General features: G+C 36.9%; 1 protein-coding gene across 2 annotated transcripts in view; it reads right to left on the minus strand.

The window, feature by feature from the left end:
- The window catches only part of NVL (nuclear VCP-like), a 41336-nt gene that overhangs the window by 624 nt on the left and 12990 nt on the right, over nucleotides 1-27722 (minus strand). Inside the window, exons 12-21 of one of the 2 annotated variants that reach the window (XM_010288170.1) lie at nucleotides 27204-27435; nucleotides 24614-24832; nucleotides 23871-23975; nucleotides 23053-23115; nucleotides 21559-21678; nucleotides 19629-19728; nucleotides 11932-12038; nucleotides 7662-7738; nucleotides 6099-6187; nucleotides 1474-1544 (exon numbers count right to left, since the gene is read on the minus strand). In XM_010288170.1, the coding sequence (XP_010286472.1) occupies nucleotides 1474-1544; nucleotides 6099-6187; nucleotides 7662-7738; nucleotides 11932-12038; nucleotides 19629-19728; nucleotides 21559-21678; nucleotides 23053-23115; nucleotides 23871-23975; nucleotides 24614-24832; nucleotides 27204-27435 (1183 nt within the window). Of the gene's footprint in view, nucleotides 1-1473; nucleotides 1545-6072; nucleotides 6188-7661; nucleotides 7739-11931; nucleotides 12039-19628; nucleotides 19729-21558; nucleotides 21679-23052; nucleotides 23116-23870; nucleotides 23976-24613; nucleotides 24833-27164; nucleotides 27436-27722 lie in introns of those variants that run through there. The other variant, XM_010288178.1, reaches the window with a different exon arrangement.

Below are 27722 nucleotides of genomic sequence, written 5' to 3' on the forward strand. Positions count from 1 at the left end.
CTACTGGTTTCTGCCAGAATGAACAGACAAGATCTTTTATTAGTCTAACTTCCTTAACTGTAACTGTTTCTTAATCCTTTTCACTAGTCACTCAAAATGACAGTTTTGAGGAAGAGAATACTTAGAGATGTTAATTTCTGCTGAAATAACTGGATTCAGAAGGTGATGTCTCTCCCTAGTTTTAAGAACTTACTTTGTTTTTTATTGAGTCAACCAAATAAATGAAAATCAAGTTAACTGAACTCAGATGTGTATGGGAGGGGAAGAGTTAGAAGCACTAAATTAGTGGGATGCAGCTTTTTGTATTTTCTAGTATTCATTGGACAGTCTGTAGCGAGTTTTTGTCAGATTGTGTTTGTCTAGCAGATAGGATGTAGCATCTGGAAATGGGAGATGAATATCTTGTACTCCTTAAGATACTTCAAAATACCTAACTGAAAATTCTTCAGATGGATATAATTGAAATATAGGGCTCTGAGACATGTGACACTTAAGTTTGTCTTTGAGATGGAGAATATTTATGGTTAACTCTTCAAGAACCAGAAGAGTCTGTCCTAATACTTACCAGTAATTGCTATGTTAGATGTTTTAAGTTTTTGTGGCCGTTGCTTCTGAACTGTTTGCTTAGTGATTAGCAAAGCAGAAGAACCCAGGAACCAATAACATCTTTAAAGGGTCTTGCAGCCAGAGATCACTTTTGAATTTTAGAAGAGGTCCCTGACCACAACATACAATAATGAAAGGAAATAGTTAACTTCTCTGGCTAGTGTTCAAAGTGAATATATTAATGTATTTTGGCTGCAGTACAGTCTTGGCAATGCAGAGAGACCTATAGACAGAAGCAGTAACAATTCCTTTATATATTAACTTCTCAATTATGTAATTAAGATGATTGAACAGATTTCCTTTCAGTCATTAAAAAGAACAGGTCATAAGAAAACCTTTAAAACAAACTTCCTTGACAAATGCAAATAATGAAAAAACTGATAAGAAATAATGAAGACAAAATGTTTTATGTCCTATCTCAAAATGACATCTCTTGCACATTAGCAGAAATGGTTAGCATCTTTGGGTGCCCTATCCATCTGTGGGGTGAAGGTAGTGGGAAGGTGTGGTGGCACTCTAAAGGCCTTGACTTTTGACTGAAAATTCCACAGACCTAAGGGGTTGGGGCCAGGTCAATAACTAATCTGGGAATGTCAGTGAGAAGTCCAAGGTGCCATACTAAAAGATTACCTTGATAGCATGGTAATCCATCTATGTGCAATGCATCATCTGCAGCTGAAAAGGGAGACTTGAACTTCTGAACTTGTAAAAAACCATCAGGGTTGTTTAATGCAGAAACAGGGAGTGTCAGTTTGAAATATAATGCAAGTACACTGCAACCTTAACTATTCTCACCAGCCTCCAGCATAAAAGAGAGTATCCTTTTCAGGGCAGTAATGAGTCTTACATACTTGAAGCTTATCTTACCTTTTTTGATACTGAAGGTTTTACTTTCCTAAAAGCTTCTTCAAAGTGTTTACAGGAAATCTTGATTTCTCCTTGAAGAACAAAGCATAATAAATGACTAAATCAAATTGCAGGCAACTGACAATCAATTGATTTTTTGCATGTATTTTAAGGTAGCATTCATGAAACCCAGCTAACTGCATGTGCTAGTCAGCTGGATGAAATCTAATTCAGTAGTGTTATGAACACCTGAATTCTTATGTAGCCTCCTGCCTATGATCTTAGGCAAGATCTTAATCCCTCTATCCCTGTACCTTAAGCAAAAGAATACTCACTTGTTTTAGAAAGTTATTTTAGAGATTAATGTTTCCTCCTGCAGATGGAGAATTTCATTCTCAAAGATGCCAAGTTAACTGCAGTTTACATGAAATCCAGTTAGAATGAATCCCTTAACCCTTCTGGAAGTGAATGCCTCAAATCCTGCTGCTTCCACTTCTGGGATTTATTTTCTATACATATTTAATATTAAGTTTCCAAGAAAACATTTTGTTATCATTCCGGTTCTTCTACAGGATGCTCAGTTCCTAAATTCTTGACTTCATATCATTGCCTTGTCTGGCATTACACAGAAGTCACAAAAGCTGTCTTTACTTTCAACTCCCTACCTTTAAGTTTATGCAAATCCCCCTTTTGACCTTAATGCAGCTTATCCACAGTAATTATTCCTAATCATAACTTTTAGAACAGGCTTTTTTGTTGTGTGCTAAAATGTAAGCATACCTCAAATCATGGATTCCTCTGCTCTCAAGCAAGTGCCTTGTTTAATCTAGGATTAAGAATCCCAAGATACTACTACTATACAGATTCATTACATTGCTAACATTATGCACAGGTATCAGATATGATACAGGTGCAAAAAGTATGTTTTGAGTCAATTTGGTGCCTTTTTAAATGTATTTCATTAAGACACTTTTTGCTTCCAGATATGTACTGCCACTACCTTTGCATCCATCTTTGTAGTGTGAAATGGGATGTGCTGACATGAAAAAACTGTTAAGATTCCTCATTAATGTATTTGATGTCTGAGTTTTGCTGTATCAGCAGAAGATTTTTGTTAAAGACTATGTAGCAGATGGAAGGCACTAAATTAAATGAGAACTTGTTTAAGGTATGAAACAGAAGAGCAAATAGTCTACAATTATTATTACTTGCTTTAAAAGTAAAGATGAAGGTTAAAATTCACTGAACTAAACATACAACCTAGTTGTGCTCTCATCTCAGCTCTCTGAAACTCTTATTCAAGATTTCCATTACCATATAAAGTTATACCAGTATAAATGAAGATGTAAATTTAAAATATCAGCATTTTAACTTACTTCCCCAAGGAAACACTACTTACAGTAAGAAAAAGTTCAACTTGGGTCCTTCACAGAAGCCAAATTAAGATAGTAATCAAAACTCCATAAAATAATAAAATGGAGCTATGAGAATTTCATTTTGCTTTCACACTTGTTTTTAAGCCTGTAACTTTTTAATCAAATTGTGAAATAATGTATAGCCTCAACTATAGGGAGGGAAGAAAAGGAAAGGAGAAAACAGTGTTAATCAGCTAGGAAGATCAGTGTCACTAAGGACATGGTTATCAGAAAACATCAAGGTGAAATAGTCCATGATACTAATACAATAGTATTAGCTATGGCTAGGTATAAACATACTTTTACCTACTGCTAGGTAAAGTAGTTTACCTCTCACTGAAAGTCAGTTAGGCTACTTCATGCTTATTGTGTGATAAAAGCAGGCACAATGCTTGATACTGTGGAGAACTTAGCTGTCAGAACTTGGCTACTTGCATTAACAGTTTGCCTTGATTTCTGATGACAAAACCATTTATTTTGAATAAGTAAGAATGTTTTATTAGTCTTATTTAAAATAAGTACTTAAAACACCAAATGTTTTTTCCTATTTACCTAGATGAATGAAGGATAGCTGGTTCCCTTTCCTCTTGATTTGAAAGTATCAAACAAGGACCAGCTCTTGCTTTTCAAATTCAAATGCAAAGATACAAAACTTTAATCTCACTTGCTAAACCACACTCACTCTTAACTGCTGTAACAAGAAGTCTCATAGACTCTGCTTAAGAATATCACCTTTACAGACTATGTAGGTGATGCGAGGTCACTGGCTATCTTTTAAACAAGTGTAATATATAAAAAGGGATACGTAGGGATAAGGTCATGGTTTAGGTCCATGAATTCTCTGCATTTGTTTTTGCAGCTGAAAGTGTTAAGAGATTTTCATACACTATACATTCCTTGTAACTAGATCTATTTGAAATAAATATACAAGAAGTATTAAACTAAAATAGGTCAGTTAACATCCTAACAGGAAGTTGGTCACCAGGACCAGATGGTGTTTACCCAAAGGTTCTGAAGGAACTTGTCTATGAAACTGCAGAACTGCTGGCCAAATCTTGTAACCTGTTGTTATAGCTACCAGAGGACTGGTAAACTCCAAAGAACTGTAGGAAAGGATCCTTTGGTGGACTGAAAGCTGATTAAAAGATATGATATAGCAAGTAAGGCTTAGTGGTCACTTTTCAGGATAGGGAACAGGCAACTCAGGTATTGGAGCTGAAATCAGTTTTATGCAGTATCTTCATCAGTGGTTTGGAAAAGGGAGCCAGATGTGGAAACTCTTAAGTTTGGAAATTACATCGAACTCTTCTGGGCAGTCAAATGCTGGGCCAGAGGAGGAACTTTAGAATGATCTCCTAAAACTGAAAATCTGCCCCTTCTTTATTAGGATCCCCCTGCTCTTCCCCCAGACAAACTGCAGTTATCTGTCAACTCCCAGACCACAGTGACTGACATAATCAGCTCTCTAGGACTGTTCAAGTTGGAAGCAGAATTTATGGGTTCTTACAAGAAATACCACAAGAATGATATCCTTCCCTTTCACTATAGAAGTCCTTTCAAGCAAACCACTGATGAATGTTTGAAAAAAAACCCCAACAAACAAAAAACACAACACACCCCTGAATTTATGCCAGGGGAAAAATACCAGGTATAACAAGGAAGGTGCATGGGAACTTTTACAAAATCCAAAATCTCAGCCAGGCAATTCCAAAGTACAGACTGACAAGGACACACAGCACCCATCTACAGTCCCATGGAGAGGGGAGTGTGGGAGGGGAGTCAGTTGTGTACCTCCTATGGTAACACTGAAGGAAGAAAGACTCTAGTCTCTGTATGCACACTACTACTTTGAAGATATAAATGAAGGTCTCAAGTCAGAAACCACCTTACACATGTTCATACCACCTAGGGCTGACATCTTGGGAATCCAAACCCAAAGCCATCCCAAACAAGCAGCTGTTACAAACATGCAGATCAGGCTATGCATATATTACGGACTTGCTGGCTGCCAACACATCCATACAATAAATAATCAGGCTGCAGTCCTAAATGTGAAGACTGAATTGAAGTGATTAACATCTTTGATCAAGCCTGCTGTATTCTGGATAATTATAAACACAACCAGGACAAACTCAGAAATTTCCATCTCAAAAATCAAGAGCTTTTTCCATCTACAGCAAGCAAAATGGGTGACCAACTTATACAACAGTGAAGGTTTTTATAGTTTGTTTCATTCCCCCCCCTCAAATGAACATGCTAGTTCCCTCAGAACAAGAAATACAAACGTTCTGCTCTGTTAACCTACTGTTGTTAAAAACCAGGTAAGACTGGATATGTACAGATCAAAAAAGAATGATCCAAAGCCATTAAAATTCCAGTGTGGTTCTCGGAGGCATAATGAAAGCCTGTATTTTCCAAGGACATAATCTGAAAAGTAACAATTCTGTCTGAGCTTTGCATTTTGACTTAGGGGTAAAATAACAAACAGAATTAGTGCAGAAGGATCTAGATACACACGTATTTTAAATTGTTTTTTTTTCTGTGCAGATAGGAAAATGTAATTGGAAAGTGAAACTCTTTTGTATAAAAAACAGGAAAATACAACTTAAAATGAAAGTGCAGAGAGATATGGCAAGAGCGGACATGGTACTTGAAACAATTTATAACTCCCTGTTAAAGTCCTGGCAAGAGCCACTGATGAGCTGAACACCTAAGAACAAAAATGGCACTCAAGATTTTCCTAGCGCCATTATACTAGATGCATGTATTCAGTTACACAATACAATTGTGTGCCAAAGGTATGTGATCAGTATGTGTGCAGTTACAACTGTACTCAAATCTGCAAATAAGTCAGTATAATTAGTCTTTGATAGTGATGTGGAAATTTGGCAAAGACTGAATATCTAGACTAGACAATATAAATTGTCAGTTTATACTACCATTTAACATATACTTTTCTTTAAGGTTACAAGGTTCAATTCTTTTAGGGAAAAAAAAAAGTTTATGCTGAACCTCCAGCATAACCATTTTTCTCTGTACTCTCCCCTACATCTACTTCAAAGATGCTTATGTGTTCTTGAAACAAACCTGACAGTTTTTGTTTGGCTCAGAAGTCATCAATCATTTATGTACAGCATTCATACATCTGTGCTTGTCTTGAACTACCTTAAATACTTCATATTCCATTTATCTTCTCACTGTTCAGTTAAGATTTTTGTAAAGCTTTCTTACCTTCCTTGCTTTTAGTATTCTGCAGGGCCATTTCCTGTCTCAAAGCACAAATTGAAGCCTCACGCACGAGTGCAGAAAGGTCTGCCCCTCTACAGATACAAACAGAACACGTTATTTTAGCATAAATTTCTCTCATCTTTTGCTGATGGCATATAGAAAGGTAATAAACTACACATGATGGTAAAGAAACTGGTTGTGTTGTCATAAAGGTTCATCTTAAGAACACTGGAGAGAGATTCGAGGACTACCCAGTGCTGCAACCTTCATTATGGAGTGACGTTGTCCAGATTTAGCCACAGATTAAGATCAAATAAATGAGAAGCAAGGGAAGAGGCAAAAACCCCACCCAGCATCCTTGAAAATGCCACAGGATTGATTAACGTTGTGCCACTTGGTGGGAACATGATACATTTTTTTTGTATCAGTCTTACGAAAGATTCAAATGGAACCACGAATTATTACAAAAGGGAGCTGCCTTGCTCAAAGCTGGATCAACAGTTAACATGCTCTTAAGGTAACAGTATCCACGAAATACGGCCAGATCACTCTTTCTAAATATTTCTTTCCAGTTTCCAGCTGTTAAACTTTTCACAAGCCTTCAAACTGGTGCAAGTCACTGAACCAAAGAAAATTTTCACAAGTAACTCCTCATGCTTCATTTGGGGATGCTGGGAATAGTACTGTATTTAAAAAAACAAAACAAAAAAAACAAAGACAAAACCCCACAAAAACTCACCCCACAAACAACATCTAAAACACAAACTGAAACATAACAAAAAAACCCTCACCAAAAAACCAAAAACCACTTCCCCTGCCAAAAAAAGACAGTGAGCAAAAGGGGCAGAGAAGGAAAAAGTACTCATGTTTCCCAAGTACGAAACAATGACAAACTAACTATCATTACTGGTGATAGCTTCCATTTCTAAGATTCAAAAGCAATATTGTGACAAGCAGCACGTCATAAACTTCATCGTTTTTGAACTCCAGAAAATCATTCACTATTAATAAATAATTTAATAGATTAACGCATTTCGAAGTTTTGTAGAACACAACTGCAAATTATTCAGACCAGATAAGGCTATCACGCTTTCCTAAAAACCACACCTTGGTATTCCCAAAGCAAACGTTGAAATAGGCCCTCGTTACTTTGTCAAACATATTGCTTTCAACTGTGTGACAGAACTAGTTGGTTACGGTTGTTTAACCAATTTGCTTTCATCATCATTGTATATGGGTCTACAACTTAAACAGGGCTCTTTTATCCTCAGATTATGCAAGAATTATAAAATAAACCTAAGCAAAGCCTGAAAAAGTAGCCTCTACTGATCTGTATTTACAACACGAAGAGGACTATTCCAGGTGAAAAAGACTTCAGCATCCATATATTCTTATTTACTCCTTGGAAAAAAGCACAAGTGAAAGCAAGAAAAATAGCGTTAGGGAAAAGGCTTATAAAGCCTGAAAGTTAAGAGATCCTCTTAATAATAACAACATAACAGACATTATCATGCATCAGAGGACTGCTGGCACTGCACATGAAAGTCAAAACTAGAAGCTACTCACGTATAACAATCACAATGTTGACTGTAAGCAATTTCTTCAAGGCTTACATCAGTATGTAGTGGAGGCCGGGTGCCATCCTAAAGGAGTTGAGATAATAAAAAGAGGAAGATAGGAATTTTTTTTTTTTTGACACATGCTATCCCCAAAGTGATTAAATTTCATCTATCAGGAATCATATAAGGGTCTGACAAATTTCCTGAAATAAAATATCCAAATATTAACATTGTTTTTAATCTCAAACTGACACGAAGGACGAGTCTTAAAACCATTTAATTATGAAATAATAAGTAATGCTACATTTTAACTTCCCACCAACAGATTAGATTTGCTCCAACAAAATGGTGGCCAGCTTGTCACAGGGCAATATGTGGACATGCCTTCAGTAGCTGGTTACATCAGCAGCATTGTTTGGCTGAACTTCCTCTAGTTTTACTATGTGTTGCAATCAAATAGCTAAGCAATAAGCATGTAGAATTAATCTTATCTCCTCACCTTTAAGACTGAATTAATTGTATATCTTTTATGTTCTAGACATGTTTTCAAATGTCGTTTTAAATTCTGTATTTCACGAAAGTTTACATATACTGTAGACATTCCTGTAGACTTTTTGACGCTACTCTTCCATATTAATACTGCTTCATCCAAGATGCCAGAAGTGGTTTCTTTTGTTATTATTTTTGCATCTCCAACAGCAGAAAATATTGAACAACATTATAATTTATATTTGAAACTAGCCAACAAAATTTTCAAACACTGTAAGCATGGAGATCTCCCTATTACTCTTAGACAACAGTGAAGTAGTATCATGGTAGTACAGAGATTCTAGATGTCTATAGTATCAAGCAATATCCGAACTTAGACATGAAAGGACACTTTTTGATATAATTGATATATTTCTGCCAGAAACTCATTTGACAGAAATACAGGAATTCATATAATTCTCTTCTGACTTCTTCAGGTGAATTGATATACCACATACCTACAATACCTTAAAGAGGGGAAAAAAAAAAAAAAGTATAGTAATTGACAAGTTAAAACCCTTGAATACTTAACAGACACTACTAGAATAATCTAGGACTAGGCAGAGCAAGGAAGCAATCCTGAATAAATCTTTGGTAGAATACTAGATAGGGGCAAACAAACAAACAAAATCAACAAAAAGACAAAGGAACAGCCTGATTTTGAAACACCTTGAAAGAAGATACTTTAACCTGGAAACAAGGAAGCCTTGCACAATTTCATATGGGATAATTTAGTAATAGTTGTACAAGACTGCAAGCCAGAGAGACACCTCCTCCACTAAAAAGAAATGTTTTACCTATTGGTTTGAGTAGCAACGTACGTTGGGCATTTTTTGAGTGGGATGATCTGCCTACTCTGCAGACAAGCTCAGCAGTACGTGCACCAGAGAAGCTTGATACAGCTTGCAGAAATGTAAGTACACTAGTAACTTAGACATGTGAAAACATGCTTCTCTTGCATAATTAATACGCAATTTGAAAATGACTGATTTATACAAGTTAACTGAAATAAAACTCTTTCACAACAAAGCCTGACCCTATGTTTAGGCTGTCTGTCTTCCTTATGATCTATTCCTCCCCCTAACTCCCTTTTCTACTCCTCAGGCTGCCTCTGTAAGCACCCATGTTTTCCCTCAGCAATGATTCTCAGTTTCCACATCCTGTGCATGTATTCCTCAGGGATTTCTGGGAATGCATACTGTCACCCAGAAGCTGCTCACATCTGCACCAAACATTTTGTTTTATCGAGCCCTAGGCACATATTTAAGCAAGTGTTCCTGTACACAAATTTTTTGAATTTCCTTATCTAGAATGCATGGATCAAGTCTGACAAAAAAATAAGGTATTTTGATTAATTTAACATATTTTCCTCTCTCCATATTCCATGTTCTTCTTGCAGATCACTCCTATACATTTTTAAAGAAAATAACAACCTATTTCTTGTTCTTAACACTAGAAATACAAATCTTTGCCTAGCTTTATGAGAACTCTGGTGACTGCAGGAGTAGTAAAATGAGAACAGCACCAGCCTCCCATGGAATGAATATGGAAACGCCAAGGAAAAGACTCATTCAGAGAGCATTTTTATCTCATTTCTGCTGGCCTCTTAATTAAGAGCTGAGGGAAAAAAATCCATTAAAGACTTAAGAACTCATCACTACAAAGATTTGTAACCAAAATATTAAGACTACTATGAATTAAGTATGCAGGGAAGTATCTCACATTCCAAGAATAGCATGCCCTGATAACCAAGGACAGGATCCACAGGAACCAAGCTGGTAAACACTGTGCAATGCGTTGCTTACATCACAAGGCGGTCCATAATCAGATAAGGCCACAGCAAAGATGGTTTGTCAGCAGAAGACACATATGCTCTGATAACAGGATAATGACAAGATTACCACATCACATGTGGCACTCCTCTTGGTGTTATCTCAACAGACTGTACCCACAAAGATTCCCAGAAGGAAGGAGCAAAGACACTTTTCAGCAACCTTGCCCAAGACTTGCTGCAGCTGAAATAAGCACGATTATGAACTGTTTGATTCTTAAAGGGAATCTAGAAAACAGTTCTCTAACAACCAGTTAGTCATCGCCAGTCAAGAGGAAGCCAAGAGATGAAGTGAGAACACAGAGTTCCTTATCCTCAGTGTTGCACACAAGCGATGCTGGCCCTACCACTTGGATGCATGCATCTCAGTGACTATATGTGGCTGTTAGAGTGTGAGCAAGTGAAATCCATGAGAGAGTGAGAGAAATCAGTTCTGCTTAATACCACCCTCCCCTCCCATAACGTCTTGCACCACACTTGGCTGCACTACTTTCCTGCACCACTAATTACAGTGAGAGCACTTGAGACAGTTACAATTCTCCAAAGATTGTCCAGCAAAAATTAGGGACAGCAAGGCTCAACACCTGTATGTTAAAAACCAGAGCAGATGTAAACTGTACCAGAATCCTGCTCTGTTTAGACAGTCTAGTTACTGACCCTTACTACCCACTTCTTCCAGAAGAACAAGGTTGGTTGTATTAAGTCAGAACAATCATATAAGCCCAATTTTTAAAGAACACCAAATTATCTTTAAAAATAAATGGGTAAAATAAAAATGTAATTCCTTACAGTATATTTGAGAAATTATTAACGCATGTTACACTCAAATTCTCTCTAGGTCTTTTAAAAGGCAACCGTTTTTAAGAACAGGGTTATAAGAAGTTTTAACTGAAAAATCTTTATAAAATTTAGAAACAATAAACTGAGCTACTGCTAATAACAAATGGGGGCATACTTTTTTTCTCCATGAAGTAATGCACAGAACAAAAAGGGAAGTCTAACATCCTGAATTTGTAATGAGAGTCTGACTTTTGAACAATTATTTTGGCATGAAAGGACATGCTTGAATGAGTCCTCACTTTCTTAATTCTCCTATGGGATTAACTGTTGCCTACACCACAACTTTATGCTTATGCAAGTCTGAATTATCTTTTTTACAAATTTGCTAAGTAATTTTTGCAACACTTTTCATAATACAGCGCTATCTTTTCTCTATAGTGAAGACTGGTCTCCTTTTCAGCTAAAAAAAAATCTGATAGGACACCTGCTCTTAACAATCAATGCTGATCTACTGGAAAAAGTAGGAAATATCTAAGTAATTCATAATGTTTTGTATGTTCTTTTTTTATGGCCTTGATTACTGCTGTACAATACTTACAGAAATATTAAAATAGAATTCTATAATGCAAATCTCTGAAGTGGCAGAATGTGCCATTAACCAAAGGGAGGACCCATGAAGGCAGGTATTTTACATTTTCACATTTACTTTGACCTACAACCTCTATCATCACAAGCTTCCTTTAATCCTAGAGGCAATTAAGTGTCACAATTACTGTTGAGCAAATACAGCTGGAGCTAGTGAATAATTTTGGTGAATTGTATGGACCGCCCCCCAAGCTTACAAAACACTTCTAGACCCATTACTCACACAGATAAGAATCTTTTAATTAAATCTGTTCAAACTGTGACTATAAAGGCAGCAGTTTCTATGTTTAACAGAAACATAGAAAGGTTTGCCTTAAAAGATTTATCAACCCCTTGCAGTCTTGGAGCAAATTTAACAGCAGATGGGGCTGGTTTTTTTTTTTATGACCTCAAGTGTTTAATGAGACAGGATCCTGCAATGCTCTGCAAAATTTAATTTGTATTAAACCATTCCACTAAGCTTTGAGATAAGGATTTATTTCCAAATACTCACTTTGGTGATGGTCTTTAAAATAGCAAGTCGATCTTCAGGTGGTGGCAAACCCACATAGAGTGTTTTATCCAGTCTACCAGGACGCAGGATAGCTGGGTCAATTATATCTGAGGGAGGGAAAAAAAGAGAAAGAAAAAAATTATCCAGAAATGAGATACACCCTTAGGACAGTGTACACATGAGAAGGAGTATGTACATACTTGTACCAAGATTCAAAGAAGCATTTGTGCCATGATGTGAAGCCGAGCATTAAAATAGCTGATTGAAATAGTTTCATCTCTCAAGTAGGAACCTCTATTACCCAGTACAGTTAAGCCACATCCGCTCAAAGATGGTTCATAAATACCAGTTTCATCTCTTCACTTGTGAAGACAAGTCTGTCTTTGCCTACAGTACTAGAACATTTTTACTGTCGTACCTAGCATGGTCAAGTGAGGAATTACACATTAATTCATAACAAGGGGAAAAAAATGCTTCCAGTTTGTTCTGTTGGAAGGAACTCCAATAGAATTAACCATTGCAATTTTCCTTGAAAGGCACAGTGATAAATTAAGAATAACAAGTACAAGAGCCAATCATAAGCACCCATATGTAAACTTAATTTTACTGGTCATTTGCATTTCTACTACATATTAATTTTCTGAATGGTAAAATAGGAAACCCATGAAAACACAAAATAGAGCTGCAAAGTACAGCATTTGTTTTCCAGGAAAAGCTACAGACTCCAGATTTTACTATGTGTGGAGAATTAAGAAAACAAAAATCATCACAAATGTTTCTAGAAAACCATTCAAAGCTTAAATGTAACAGAAATGTCTAGCGGCCTTTTAGCATCACAGGCTTCAATACCGAACTTCTACAAACAGTAAGTCAGGTTATATGTGACTTTTATATATAAGTCACATATGTTATACCAGTTGGTATAACAAGAGATACAAACAGGACATATAACCTGGGAAAGACCTCAATTCCTGCCTGTATTTCAGCACAAACTGCCTGGATGATATTTTTAAATGCTTCTTGATGCCCCTTTTCCCCATCTACCAGCAATGATGATGCTTGCTCTATTTCACTAAGAAATTCTATTGAGTCACCATCCCTGGAGGTATTTAAAAGACATGTAGATGTGGCACGTAGGGACATGGTTTAGTGGTAGACTTGGCAGTGTTAGGTTAAGGGTTGGACTCAACGATCTTGAAGGTCTTTTCCAACCTAAATGGTTTGAGGATATCCTACATAATACAGTAATGTCAACAGCAAAGTCACCAAAGCACCCATACAAGATAAGAAAACTGTACTTTTAGTATAACAGACTTTAAGACTGTAAGTTATATAGATGTGTTAGGTACCTATTGCAAGAATTTTATCCAAAAGTAACAGTTGAAAGTCACACCTAAGCAAGCTGGAAACTATCAAGGACTCAAAAGAAGCTGTCAATTGAGCCCTTACAATCATTACATCCTCTTGACAAAATGTAGCTAACAAACTATATGCATTCATGTATATTAAAGGTGAAGACCTGGGAAAAATTAAGCTGTTAATCCCTACTGTACAGATGTTTAAAAGGAAAAAACCACCAAAACAGAAAAACCACCACCCAAGCCCCAAAACAGTAGCATGGAAGCACAGCTATCCCTTTTTTGCAAATGAAAGAAGTTTGCATAACCCTGTCAAGACTCCAAATACCTGATCCTACCACAATGTAGTCTTGATTCACTTTCTAAAGACGTGCATAATTTTGTTCAAGTTACTCTCTCAACTATGCTTAAAGGACAAAAAGTAGAATGAGATGCATACCTTATATTTCCCCCCCCCCCCCCCCCAGTCATGGCCAGAGGCGTCTATATAGGCAAAAATCAGCTATTGCGAATGCGACAGGAAGAGTGAGGAAAAAAAAAGGGAGGACTTGATGTATTAATTTAATCCAGATCAGATAAAACAAGGGTTAAACAGAATCCCTGCCATGGCAGGGACAGACAAAAACATCTTTCTTATAAGTCTGTGCATAGTGCTACAGGATACTTTATTTTCCTTTTGGCACAAGTACACTCTCCTGTTTTTGTGACTTCCATCTCTGTGGATGGAAGTCTTGTCACATTATTAAGATGAGATGACAAAGCTCTCTCAACAGATCAATCACAGACATCAAAACAAATACTCTCAATGGGGAATGCATTACGACACCACACACTTGATAATTTCCCCATTCTAAAGTTTCAAAAGCTCTTCAAAAACATTACGCTTGATATGGAAAATACTGTTCCCATTTTGCATGCTGAGAACATCGCACTTGCCACGCTATTTGTCCAATGATAGGAAGTTAGCAATATGGTCTAAAGATGAATTCATCCATTTGTACATAAATTATTACATTGCCTGCATACAAAGAGTCACCACAACTCATACTAACTCAATAAGCTGCAGTAATGGTGGTTTACAACGAGAGGACTGTACCAAAGTTTAACACACAGATCTACACTCCCCATCTCCTTCTAAGTCAATTCACTTCACACTGCTGGCTCAGTCCTGGGCCTGAAGTTCTTGAAAATTCAAGTCACGTAACACAGAAAATTAGTATTTACTCATTGGTCAAACTCACTCATTAGATGCACTTCATATCTGTTTAAAGAATTGAATAATGCTCCCCTTTTAGGAGTTTCAAAGCATTCCATCCTGATAAATCATAATGTTCTCTCCATATCTATTATCTCAAAACTTACCTAAATAGAAGAGAGTCAACTAATTTTAGATACATTTAACATTTTAATTAAATTAAGGTATTTACCATAGATACCTCTTTCAAAGCCTGTTATTATCTCTCAAGTTTGAAAGTGAAACATGAAAATGTGATAATACACAGCACTTCTCTTGCAAAGCAGCTGTCTCACACAGAGAATCTACTTCTATTAAAAGAAAAGTCTAGTTAATAATTTTCTATCTTGGTTTTCTGATGTAGTCAATGGTGTTGACTATGTTGTTAGAAGACAGTAGTACCATTTTCCAAATAATTCGACAAAATTACATAAGAAAACATTTAGAATACATCCATTCCTTTATTTTTAAAGGTTAAAACAGGCACTAGCCTCTAGAGAATAATGTAATATTTCAGTTTGCCACACTGCTCTCCAAACTACTGCAAAATGTTATCCTCTTCATTAAATTCTGTTGAAAGTATCTTTGCACGAATCCCTATAATGTGACATTCTGTTGTTGTATAATATAATCTATTAGTCTCACACTCATTTCCAGTTGATTATTCATGTCTTATCTCAACTGTAAGAATCCATGTGTATGAAAGTTCAGTGCATACCAGCAACAACAACTATGCTGAGTTGATCAAACTTCCCCTATAGTCACTACAGCTTTTAAAATTATATTTGAAGTATACAAGATCTAGGTCCTCACATTTGTGACGTTCTAACGTTGGCTCAGAAGCCCTGAAAGGTTTTCTGAGACTGCAAATGAACACTGCCGTTAACAACTTTGCTCCTACAGAACAAACAAACTCCACTAAAGTTACTGTGAAAGATACATAACATTCAAGGGCTGATGAAATACAGAAATATGATTTGTGTGAATTAGAACCATCATGAAAGAAACTGTTCCATGCCTTACATATTAGGTGCTTTTCTTAGATCTTATCTCGCCTTTAATTCAGCAACATGTATAAACAGGTATAAACATAACAAACAAAAAACCCAAACAAAAACTGTAACTATTGTCACAGACTGAAGATTGTTTTTTACTGTGTTTCAAAACATGTGGTTCAGGTGAATAGCTCTAGAAAACTAACATAAACTTGCTAAAGCAAAAGAGCTTACTGAAACTAGGACCATGCCCTAAGGTAACAGCAGAAGGGGAATTTTGCAGGAATTATTTTTAAAAAGCTAGAGAAAAAGGCCATGAATAAAAGCAGAGACATCATCACAATTTATGTCAAACTTCAATCACTATCGGTTTGTAGTGTTTCACTGATTTCCTGTCTATTTCCTCAGGTTACAAACAGTTCCTTAAATCTCACAGAAAATGGTGCTGATGCCTTGGTCAGCATTTCTCTAAAGAATTTATAAATGTTCAAAGCCTGGGGCAGTAAGAAAAGAGCAGAAAGCATCAGTATCCAATACTAAAACTCTAGAAAACTGTGGGAAATTAAGACCTTAGTTAACAGTAGTGCTCGGTGGTTTTGTAAGTATTTAGTCTCAGCTCTGGGGAAGGAAGTAGACTGAAAAAGAATGTAACTATTCTGACCCATAAAGTTTCTAACACGACCTGACATTTCTGCCTCTTCCCCCCGCCTCCCTTTTTCTAATGACATTGAGTGCTTTAAAAGTTTAATCCTCTTCAGAAAAGTTTGACATTGGTTCTGCATTTAGGTGGAAAGAGATTGAGTTGGGAATACTGCATCCCTGCTAATTTAGCAGTAGTCAAGAAAGACTACAGAGGACTTTCAAAGTCACTGACTAAGTGCAAAAAACATTCAAATATCCTGCTTTTAAGGACAGATCAAAGGCTTATTTCAGCACTGCCAGAATAAGAATTACCACTTGCAGACTGCATATGATAAACAAAGGAACCAATCTATTGTGCCTGCCCTTTTGGCAACACGGGAATTAGAGTGTTCCAAGTCCTTAAAGGCTATTATAAAAAAAGAATTTGGCAGTCTTAAGCCACGGGGTATATAAAACATCACCATTTCACAATAATACCTTGTCCCAGGTGCTAACACTTCACTGGAACAACTGTGCCAGGAACATACCATGACACCAAAACTGGTTGAGCCACTGCTACCCTACTGCAAGTACTATTATTGTTCATAATAATAACAATAATAATATTTTTATGAGACAAGACTCTTCTTTCTGCACGATTGTCTCAGAAAATACAATGCTGACAACATACACTAACAGTCATGAACAGTAACAGCAAGTAACTATAAAAAAGCATGCATGCAACCACTCTAAAAAAGAAGCATCTTGAAAAGCCATTTTCTCTCCCATTAAATTATACCAACATGGATGAAAAAAGATGAGATTTCACCCTTTGCAATACTGGCCCGGTGGAAGATTACAGGAAATACCGCTGGGACACATCTATTATTTAGATTTATATTACACAACTCCCCAGCACCTCTATTCAACACAACTATGGCAGAAAAATCTTTCATACAAATGTCAGACATAAACAAAAGAGCTTTTGAGGCACCACAACTTTTATTGCTTGCAGGAATCATTTCAATATACTAGCCAGGGTCTCCTACAGGTCTCTGCTTGGACATTTTGTTCTTAGGGTGGTGAGACTGCTTTACTAGCCTAGACTTCACAGTTCTCTACCTGCAGTGTGCTCCTATTTAAGTACCCTGATCATACTAGCAAAATTTAATTGGGTGAATGCTGCCTATTCCTAAGCCCCATAGACTGCGAATAAACTACACAAGAGAAAAATCAGTTTCCCCAATTTAAGCACAACTTCAGTAAAAGTTGTTCTAGTAAAAGCTGCATCAATTGGAAACTACATTTCTTCACATCGACAAATGCAGATATCACAGCAAAAGTCTGTAGTCTAAACCTATCCTAAGTGTTATTCATACACAGCTGGTACCCTTCTGAAGTAGGTGATCCATCGTATTCAAAATGCATAGATAATTACTTCCTCTAGCAAAAGCTGGATGGGCCAAGCTTTGCCATTCAGAAAAAAGTGTTTTATCGTGTTGACAAAACAACTCTTTTTAGCAAGATACCATTCATTTCCATTTACAGAATTTGCAGATATATTTATACTCTTCAATTTGATGATTGTATTTCTTATTCCTGCCTTTGCATTTCCTTCACTTTTGGCATTTTTACCTCAAATTCATGTTTTTCATCAATGTCACTGGCTAGTAATGCACCGCTGAGTTCATGCCTTACAAATTTCCCAGCTTCCTTCAAATATTAGTTCAACCCTCATTACTCAGGAAAGTTTTGTAATTTTAACTATTCTGCTATAGTAAAGTAGTACCTCTACCACTGCAGCTGAACAAGGCAACACCGATTTTTTAAAATTGAAAAAAAAAAAAAAAAAAAAACCCCCAAACCATTACAAAGGTACTTTATACTGCATCCACTATAAAGCTTATAAAGGGATGCATTAACAATTGCATTGATGTCTGTTTCATATATGCATGAAAACGAGACCCATAAGCAAGTACTGAATCAGTGTCAATCTAAACCCAGCAAAGCTGGGAATTAGGACAAACCTGCCACACACAAGTATTCATATCCTGAAATTAACATCTGAGCAACATTTACTCTAAACTGGCCCTTGCAAAGCTACTAAACTACTTGCACTCAGCTGCCCCTACAAGAGGGGTCATTAGCTCAGAACAGTGCCACGTACACACACTGGCCTTAAAAGTATGTGCCCCGTGTATACCTGTGGTACACCTGAGCTGGCACTGCAAGAAGTCAAGCTGGATGTTTCCTCAACTTCAAAAGTGTTGGAATTCACACCCAAGCTACCAGTCAGAGATAATGACGAGTTTACTGTCATCAGCAAATGGATATGAAGCCCTTGAGAAACACTAACAAATAAGGCTGCTTGATATAAATACTTGCACTAGCGTAACTAATTAAGCGAGAGATCTCTTTCCTAAGGCAACTTGATGACACTAATACTAACGCTCTTGGTACATCCAACTGTATCTATATATAGATGTGCTACATTGTATAACCTTATTCTCTTTTCTACATTGGATTCGATAGGTCAGAATCATCAAGCTCATGCCAGGAAGACTTACCACTTCAAAATCAAAGAATTTCTACAAGCAGATACAGATTTAAGCATCTACTGCTCGTACTTCACCGTGTAGAAGGCTTGATAGTCTGTCATGGTGCAAAGAATTCAAGAGACAGGAAAATTTTTCTCAAAATCTTTGAATTTTTTGACCATTGGAAAAAACAAAAAACACCTCATAGCTGCCTTTTTTAGGTGATTTCAGACCAAATTTTCCTTAATCTATAGGACACAAGCAATCTGTCAAGTATTTTAACTTTCTCATCTTCCAATTTATATCCAAAGTAGCTATGTTACTATTTTTCCCTGTTAAGAAAAAAGATGCTGCAGGAATTGCAAAACCAAAAAAACCCAAAAACTGAAACGCCAGCTTTCAGACAGCTGTCAATATCAAAGCTTGACATAACATGAGGGAAGAGCAGCATAACTTCAGGCTGGGGGAACCGAGTTCGGAACATACAACCCAAGAAGCAAAAGATAAGCAAATGGAAAAATGACTTAACATGAGACAGATGCCTCAAGGCAAAAAAAATTAAAATAGCAGAAAACTGTAGGGTTGCTTTTGATAGAAAAATCAATGCAAGCAACAAAAAATACATAATTTATGTTTTAGTTCTTTTTTTGTTCTTTTACGTTCCAAGGAGATAATCCAAAGTCCAGTTAAGTCAAAGGTCTTTCAAAGCATTTTACAGCAATGGTATCAGGTGCTAATTAACATACATTTTACAAAGGTTGCTTCATCTCACACTGTCACAAGAATGCGGAACAGATTAATTGATCAGAAAAGGTTTGGATTTGAGGAGACACTGTAATTTTAAGTACAGAACAAGGTTAGTTATAGAAGTCAAATACGTAAGGACACACGTTTTCATTAAAAGAGAACCAAGGACGTCCAATTTCTCTGTTTATGATTTTTGGGTCCTTACCTGGACGGTTTGTGGCAGCCATAATGAAAACCTGCTGACGATTCTCCAGACCATCCATCTCTGTGAGTAACTGGTTAACTACTCGGACACTGGCTCCTGACTTTAAAAAGAGAAATTTGTCAACAAAATTGAAAAAACTGTGGGAGCGGGAATATTTCAAAGTAAAAGAAACAAAAGATCTACTAGCTCCCTGCCCTGAAATACTATTCAAAGAAAAAGTTTCTTTTTCACACTTTTAATGTAGCTGCATTCTGGATTTCTACTATCATAGTCTCAGCTCGTCTCCACCCTAAATTCATGCTACCTAAACACCCACCACACATTTTAACATGTGGCAAACCTTTTCTTTCCCATTAAACATGAAGGTCTCAAAGTAGTACATATAGATATTTATGCTAACCATTCTCACATCTACCTCAACAAGAACACCCAAAACTTCTCAATATTCAGGTTTTGAAAAAAAGAAAAAAGTTCTCCAAATATTTAAAACTCTGAAACAACAGTTTCAGCAGGTGAGCTACTCAAAGTTAAATGTTAAGTCCACAGTAGTGACATCCTATAACCAAACTCAATAGCTTAATCTGAATTTTATTCTAGAGTTGGGGAGACAGGGAGAGAGAAAGCACAGGAGATAGAGAACAAGAGTTCAATTATGTAGTAAAACTGCTTGATGATTTTGAAGTATGTTGTTCTAAGTGTTACAGTGTTATTTTAAACATACAAAAATATAAATCCACCTATGGATAATTAGAATATGTGGCAAAAATGCACGTAAGTCTCAAAAAGCCAAAGGAAACACCAAACACTCCTGAGTTTCAATTGTGAATCCCAAGACTGTCACCAGTATCACAGTTTGAGTAATGAAGTCACCAGTCTCCTGCCCAGACAGTACCTCTACATGGTTAAAGGAGGCTGTGAAGAGTAGGGGGGGGCTTCTAGGCACCAAGCTGCTGCCTGCTGCTGCTGCCACAGAAATGGAGTGAGGCCAAAGCATACTTGTTCCCCCTCCTTGGCTACCATCTATGCCTACTGTGGTGCCTAGTACTGGACACCTTCTTTTATGACTCTGTGGGAATCACCACCTCAGGACATTCAAGAAGTCAAGTCTGAACTTTTCAGCTTGGCTATCTTTCATAGGAAGTGAAGTATGCAAATTCAGAGGACAAGGTATGATTCAGAGACAGTTGATCAAACTTCCTCTCTCCTATGAACTGGAACTAAAGAGTCCTTCTGTTAAAAGTCAATGATGGCAATATCCGAACAGTAGTGCACTCCACTTGTCCGTAGGGAAGAAAAAAAAAAAAAAAAAAAAAGCATCTTTTCTTTCAGCCATCAACATACATGCACCAGTACAGTATCATAAAATAAATGCATTTCCTCTGCATAAAAACCAGTTGGCTTTCCTTCCAACACACAGCGCTAATACCGCCCCCGCAAAAGCACAAGTTAATCCTAGGTGTAGGTAGTGCCTGTTCCCAAACAACAACAAAAAAATCAAGACAGAGAAGACTTCACAGGTGGAATAGCTATAAAGTCTAATGAATTCCACTTATGCTCCTGCCTCATGACCCAGTTCACGTTGTTCAAATAAATGCATACTTCATGCAAGCATTACAGCTGTGTCAGGATTTGGCCATAAATTAAACATGATATTAAACTGCACTCCATCTTTTCCTACAGCTCTACACAGACAAGTTGGTAGTTCTACACATATTCTCTGGATATTTTTTCTATATATGCATAATAAAAAAAAAGTATTAAGCTTTACAAAATTTGATAAACATATTTTTCCACAAATATGAGAAAGCCTATAGGATTGTTTTCCTTGGAGATAACTGAACATAGTACCCTTCCAGGTACTTCTGTGGCACAATGACACAAAAGTTGCAACTGAGTATTTATTTATGGAGATATTTTAAGACAGACTCACTTCACGGTCAGACCTCCGAGGGCACAAAGCATCAACTTCATCAAAAAATATAACACAAGGGGCTGAATTCCTGGCACGCTGGAATACCTGACGTACAGCACGTTCGCTTTCACCAACATACTAAAACAAATGACAAATCACAGTGAAATGATGTAAGACATGAAGATTTTGCTTGGGGGGGGGGGGGGGGGGGGGGGGGGGGGGGGAGGAAATCACAGTTTTAAACACTATTTGAGGTGCTTTGCAAGGGAGAAGTGCCACCTGCTAACCAGTTTACTTCTGATAACAGTCTGTTATCTGTATTTCCTTACTGATCAAGATTTACCTGGGAACTAGTTGTCACTAGCTTACTTTTGACAGTTTCCAGTACATTCAGAGTTTAATAGAATTCCTGCTTTCTGGGGAACACATCTAACTTGCCGTCATTCTGATGATAAGAATTAACAAATACAGTCTTCATTAAGGACCCTGTTATTCTTCAACTGTTCATAAACAAATGCAGTGAGTAATTTGAACGCAACGAACATCTGAAGTTTATATAGTCATTGCCTGAAGACAGGAGGGCTGGCAGTAGGGAACTAAAAGGTAAACCAGAATTTCACTTTGAATGGCAAACTGCAGGGGTGAGGGTTGATAAGCTGTAAATGCAAACACTTCACTTTTTCCAAACAAACATGTTTTGATACAATTCATGTCTGCCTATGATTCAGAGACCGCGTTAAGACATTTTCTCTTTACTCCATAAGGAAGTAGGGCTCCTCATATCCTGCCTGATAGCAGTACTTGCAGTAAAAATTAAAAAAATATTTGGCAAAATAACAATCTATCCAGTATTTTGGTTTTAGCTTCCACATTATTGATAAACAGGTAACTGCCATGGTCTTCCAAAATGCGGGCTGCAGCCACCTTTCTCAGTTCAACACATTCTCTTCACGCTAAAAGGGACTGAAGTTATATCACAACATTTCTAAGTCCAGTGCTTCAAAAACTCAGACTACAGCACTTTTATCTGTTAACATTTAAAATCTTTAAAAATAATTTTGATCAACTAAAAACCAATATTGCTTTCCAAGGTTTCAAACTTCCATTAAGAAGCTAAAATGACTGGCAAAACACATTTCCAATTTTATTTTGCTTACTGAAAGCTGCCAATTTGCAGTTACTGATCACCAATTTTTCCCACTGTTAAATTTGAACTTTTATTCTTTTTCCTGATCTATGCAACAGCACTGATGCATGTAGTTTGTCTTTTAGAAATCCTACTTCAGTCAGCTAGGCTCCATCTGCCAGGTAAGTTAAACCAAGATATATACTTAAATTAGCCAGATAGCTTTTTCCTTTTCACATGAACAACTTCACTGCTTAAAAAATGTAAGCAGAGGTTAAGCGAGGCAACTTCTGTTGCACCGGTATCAGTTGTGTAATTACCAGGAATTTTGCTTGCCCCATACTTTGGACAAAAATTCCATAAATAACAAAAGCATCAGTGCATACCATATTTAGCAGTTCAGGACCTTTCACAGATATGAAGTTCAGTCCAGACTCATTTGCCACAGCCTATCAAAAAGAAAAACAGACATATATATAAACCACATATTTTTCATGTTTTCTTTGGTTCTGTTTGTAAACAGATAAACAAACTTAAGGGAAGGAACACAGTTATCAATTGTTTGTAAAATATAGAAAACAGTACAAAGTATAATTATATGCAATTAAGAATGGGAGGGGGATGGGAAATTTAGCAAGGTGTTCTCTCTCTTTAATGAGGCAGTGATCCAGATTCACACCCCACTCCCCTCTCCCACATTAGCTGAAGAATTCTCAATAATTAGCTGGAGTTAAAGCTACACAAGAGCATTTGAAGACAAAGATGAATGAAAATCTGGAAACTTGCATAATTATCTCCATTTACACGGGGAGGCCACAAGAACTGAAATGCTTGAGGAGAAGGAATTTCAGTAAGATAAATATAATAAATAAAAATACATACATATAATATGTGTAGACTACTTCCAAATATATCATTTAGTTACAGCAAAATATTCCATAGAAGTGGTTATCTTTGCTACTTTCTTCTTAATCAACTTAATTCCTTCAAGTTTTGCAATAATTCCCTCTCATTGAAGCAAAATTATAATTTTATGACAAGAAAAATCAAACAATTTCAGCACAGAGCCCCAAATTTAACTTTCTACTGAGGAGAGCAGAAGTCCATCTTCTGGCAGTATCATCCAGACTCAGTCATTCCTACAAAAACATCCACTTCAACAAGATTCTCCAGGGCTTTTGAACACATTTAGAAAACATATTACCTTAGCCAACAGTGTTTTGCCACACCCAGGAGGCCCTGCAAGCAGGACACCAGCTGGAGTAGTCAGGCCCAGAGCTTTAAACTGCTGTGGGTTTCGCACAGGTGCCTATAAAAGAAATTATCATACTTATATCCGTGACAAAAAGCTAACATGAAACTTTTCATTTCAGTTACAATTGGATGAAAGATCATTTACAAGCAAGTTCTTCATTCCAACTCTTTTATGACCAAAAAGAATAAACAATCGACAAGCATTTATTGTCTTGTATTGATAAATACCCCAAAATGGAAGAAGTGTCATTATTCAGAGGCAAAAGTTTTATTTACCTAAGTTCTCATCTTAAGGTGTTAGTGTTAAGTACACCTCTGAGTGGCAGCAAGACTGCAAACCTTCCAGCTAAGTGGTCTCCAATTCTTTGTGTGGCAGTTGTGTAACTAAGGTTATTGGTGCAAAACTTTTAGAATACGTAAGACTCAGCAATAATGAACATACTGAAAACTGAAAGCATGAGTAAGTGAAATCTTAAATACATGCACCAGACTTCTAACAAATTTGAAAGCAAGTTAAGAAGTCTGACTATTATAAATGAAGATACTGCAAAACCTCTAGTTTGTCGCATGTTAGAACTCATGGGTAGAATATTATACCTTAAATAACTTCTAAAAAACAAAAAGCCATAGTTTTATTTCCTGCATATGGGGAAGTGCAAAAAAACAATCTTTGAAAGTAAGGTTAAGTCATACCAATATTGCCATAGTCAGCTCCTCCCGAACATCCTCCAGGGCTCCGATATCTGCCCATGTCACATCAGGAATTGTGACAAAACCTTCCCTCTTGGCAGAGGGTTGCACTGATGACAGCGCAACAATAAAATCATTCATCTCAATGCACAGCTTCTGCAGCTGCTCCTCAGGCAAGGGGTCTTGCTTCTTCAATAAATCCAAAAGTCTCTGCAATTCTTCCTTAGGATACATGGAAAGGGAGAGAAAAAGATTACGCACTGGATTAGATTTTAGGAACCACTTTTTTAAGGGCTTTTTCAAAGCAGTACTTTCTTCATCTGTAATATTAATTACTGTAAAACAAATTATTATGTACAATACAAATAAAATAACATTAAAAATTAACATTAATGACAAAAATGTTCCAGGCAAGCGCTACGTACATTTAACACTTGTGAAACCACTGAGCTGACAGACTACAACCTTGATTTAGATACTACAGAAACAGAGCTAGCACATGTATTTTGTCTTCAGACTCTTCCTACTGCTTCTCCCACACTGATTAGGAGAAAGTTTTTTTTCCATGCTGAAATTTCCAAAACATGCATTAATTATATGTGTTAATTCTGTTTTTAATAAGAAATTGCTCTCAAGAGAAAGTGAACAACTCTGCTGAACAGCACAATTTCAGCAATTTGTGGAATATTTGGTTACATAAAAACCTTTAAAACTCTTAACACACACTTTTAGATTATGCACTTTTATGTAACATAATCTGATTTCAAGTCATCAACTCATTTCCTCAGGCTGGTTAGACCTGGTTTTATAACCAGGCTCTGATAAAGTTGGGCAAACAGAATAGAGGTACAGCACAATGCTTTTCAACACCGTCCTATCTTGCAGACCACAGCATGCCATGCAGGTACGCTCCAGTTTCCCCAATCAGTTCCTTACTGGGGAAACTATCTGAGAAAATACTTGATCAAAGAACTTTATACCTTCACAACATAAATACATCCCTGTTCTAATATGGAAAGGCAGTATCAAAGCAAATTGATGCTGCACCACAAGTAAAACTATAGCAGTATTTTCATTGTAAGATAGAGGGAGGAAAAAAAAAATATTGTAATAACTCTGTTAAGTTTCAACATTTTTTCCTACTGCAGTATATGGGAAAAGGATCACTTCCTATTTGTTGCAACTAAGCTAGCTCTACAACTGACCATAAAGAAATAGAAATGTTTATAGTGCCTGATATCCCTTTTAAGCCTTCCCTCCTCTTCTTAACAGAGCCGTTAAGAGAAACTCTGAAAAACCCAGAATCACTGGGTTTGTTTACTTGAATTGTGTGAACGATTTTTAAAGGGTTTGTATGTTTATTTATCCATTATAAACATAATATGATGGTTTTAATGACAACACTCTGCATTAGAATATGTCAACCTCCTGCCAGCTATCAAAATATGGCTCTGTTAGGATTAGACTTCCTCATCCTCAATAACTCCTTTGATCATGGTGATGTTGATAAAAGCTGCAACTACCTGCCCCTCCCCACTGCCTTTTGGCTACATCAGGCCCCCGGAAACACTGGGAGGTACGCAGTATGATTATGCTACTAATACAAAGGCTTACTACGGCTTTTTACACTGTTTTTTGTTAATTACAGCAACAGTTTTCTTTGACAGTACTTTTAAAATCAGAATCAGAGTACAATGTGATTTAACACCACTTTGCTTTACTTCTCCAGACAAATCTTTAGGAGGCCTACACATAATGAAGGCACATACACACTCCAAATTTTGAGCAGTAGGGCCTAGAATTTCTGTATGAAGATGTTCTGGTTCACTGACCACAGCATGTTACTTAGGCCACAGAATATTTCTGCCACTGGAAATGCTACTTTCTGCAACTGAGTTCCAGCTGTACTGCACATTAACAGGTACTTTCTCTGCAGCTCAAGTCATATTGCTAACCCAACTTTTCTACTGGATAGATACCTCTTCCTCAAACTTGCTGTAGGTACTAGACACCACATGCGATTTACCCCAAGTAGTCACATAGCTGAAGGGAAAATGTAGACTGCATAAATACTTCTAGAGTTTGGCTAACTATAACTATACCAGGTCAGGGAAGAGCCCCAGGCATCATAATAGATATTTTACTGAGGGCACAGCAATTAGCTTGGTAAACACTCAGTGCAAGTCTGACATTCTTACAATTGATACACTTTTGAAGAGAGATATGGCCATTATCTTAACCTCTAGTCTGCTAGAAAACAAAACAACACAACACAAACAACAACAATGAAAAAGCCAAGGGTAAAAAAAACCCCACACCTTGTATAAACATTAACATGATTTTTAGAAGGTATGGGCTTTGGGAGCCACTTATTCAGACCCATTATATGGGTCATTAGAAGTTAAGTGTCTGGCTTAAGAGCTGATATTTCTAAATCTAAATTTAATATTACATTAGCCACAGACATTTAAGGATTTATGAGCAATGACTTTCACAATTATAAAATGGCTCAATTCTTAAGATATCAGAGGCACATGCTTCAAGGAACAACTACCTTAGGAGGAAGTTCTAGTTGTTTGGTATCTTCTTCCACCAGGATGTCTGTTCCTATTTCCATGCTTTCTTCAGCTGCATTTCCTCCAGCGTTTATGCGTTTCCGTTTCTGCTTCTCAGGCTTTAACAGGACCCTGTTCACTGTGCACATAGCTGCCTCACGACAAAGTGCCATCAAATCAGCACCTACATAACCTGGAGTCAGCCGTGCTAAATGATGAAATTCAAAGGACTGTGGGAGCTTAAGTTTTCGACACAAAGTCCGAAGAATTCTAATCAAGTAGGGAGAAAAAGAACAATAAAATAGAGATGAAGCTGTGGCTTTTTTTATTTTTGTATGAAAAAAAACCAGCACAATTTACTCTTTCAGTCCACATAACTGAAGTAGTATAGTGGGAACAGTTTTCACTCAACCAGTGTCAAGGTTTAGCCTCAGCCAGCATCTAAACACCATGCAGCTGCTCACTCACCCCCTACCACTGAGGTGGGGTAGGGGAGAGGATTGGAAAAAAAACCCTCATGGATTGAGATAAAAACGGTTTAACAGGACAGCAAAGAA

This window comes from Phaethon lepturus, unplaced genomic scaffold (assembly GCF_000687285.1).
Source record: "Phaethon lepturus isolate BGI_N335 unplaced genomic scaffold, ASM68728v1 scaffold17950, whole genome shotgun sequence".
Taxonomy (NCBI): Eukaryota; Metazoa; Chordata; class Aves; order Phaethontiformes; family Phaethontidae; genus Phaethon; species Phaethon lepturus.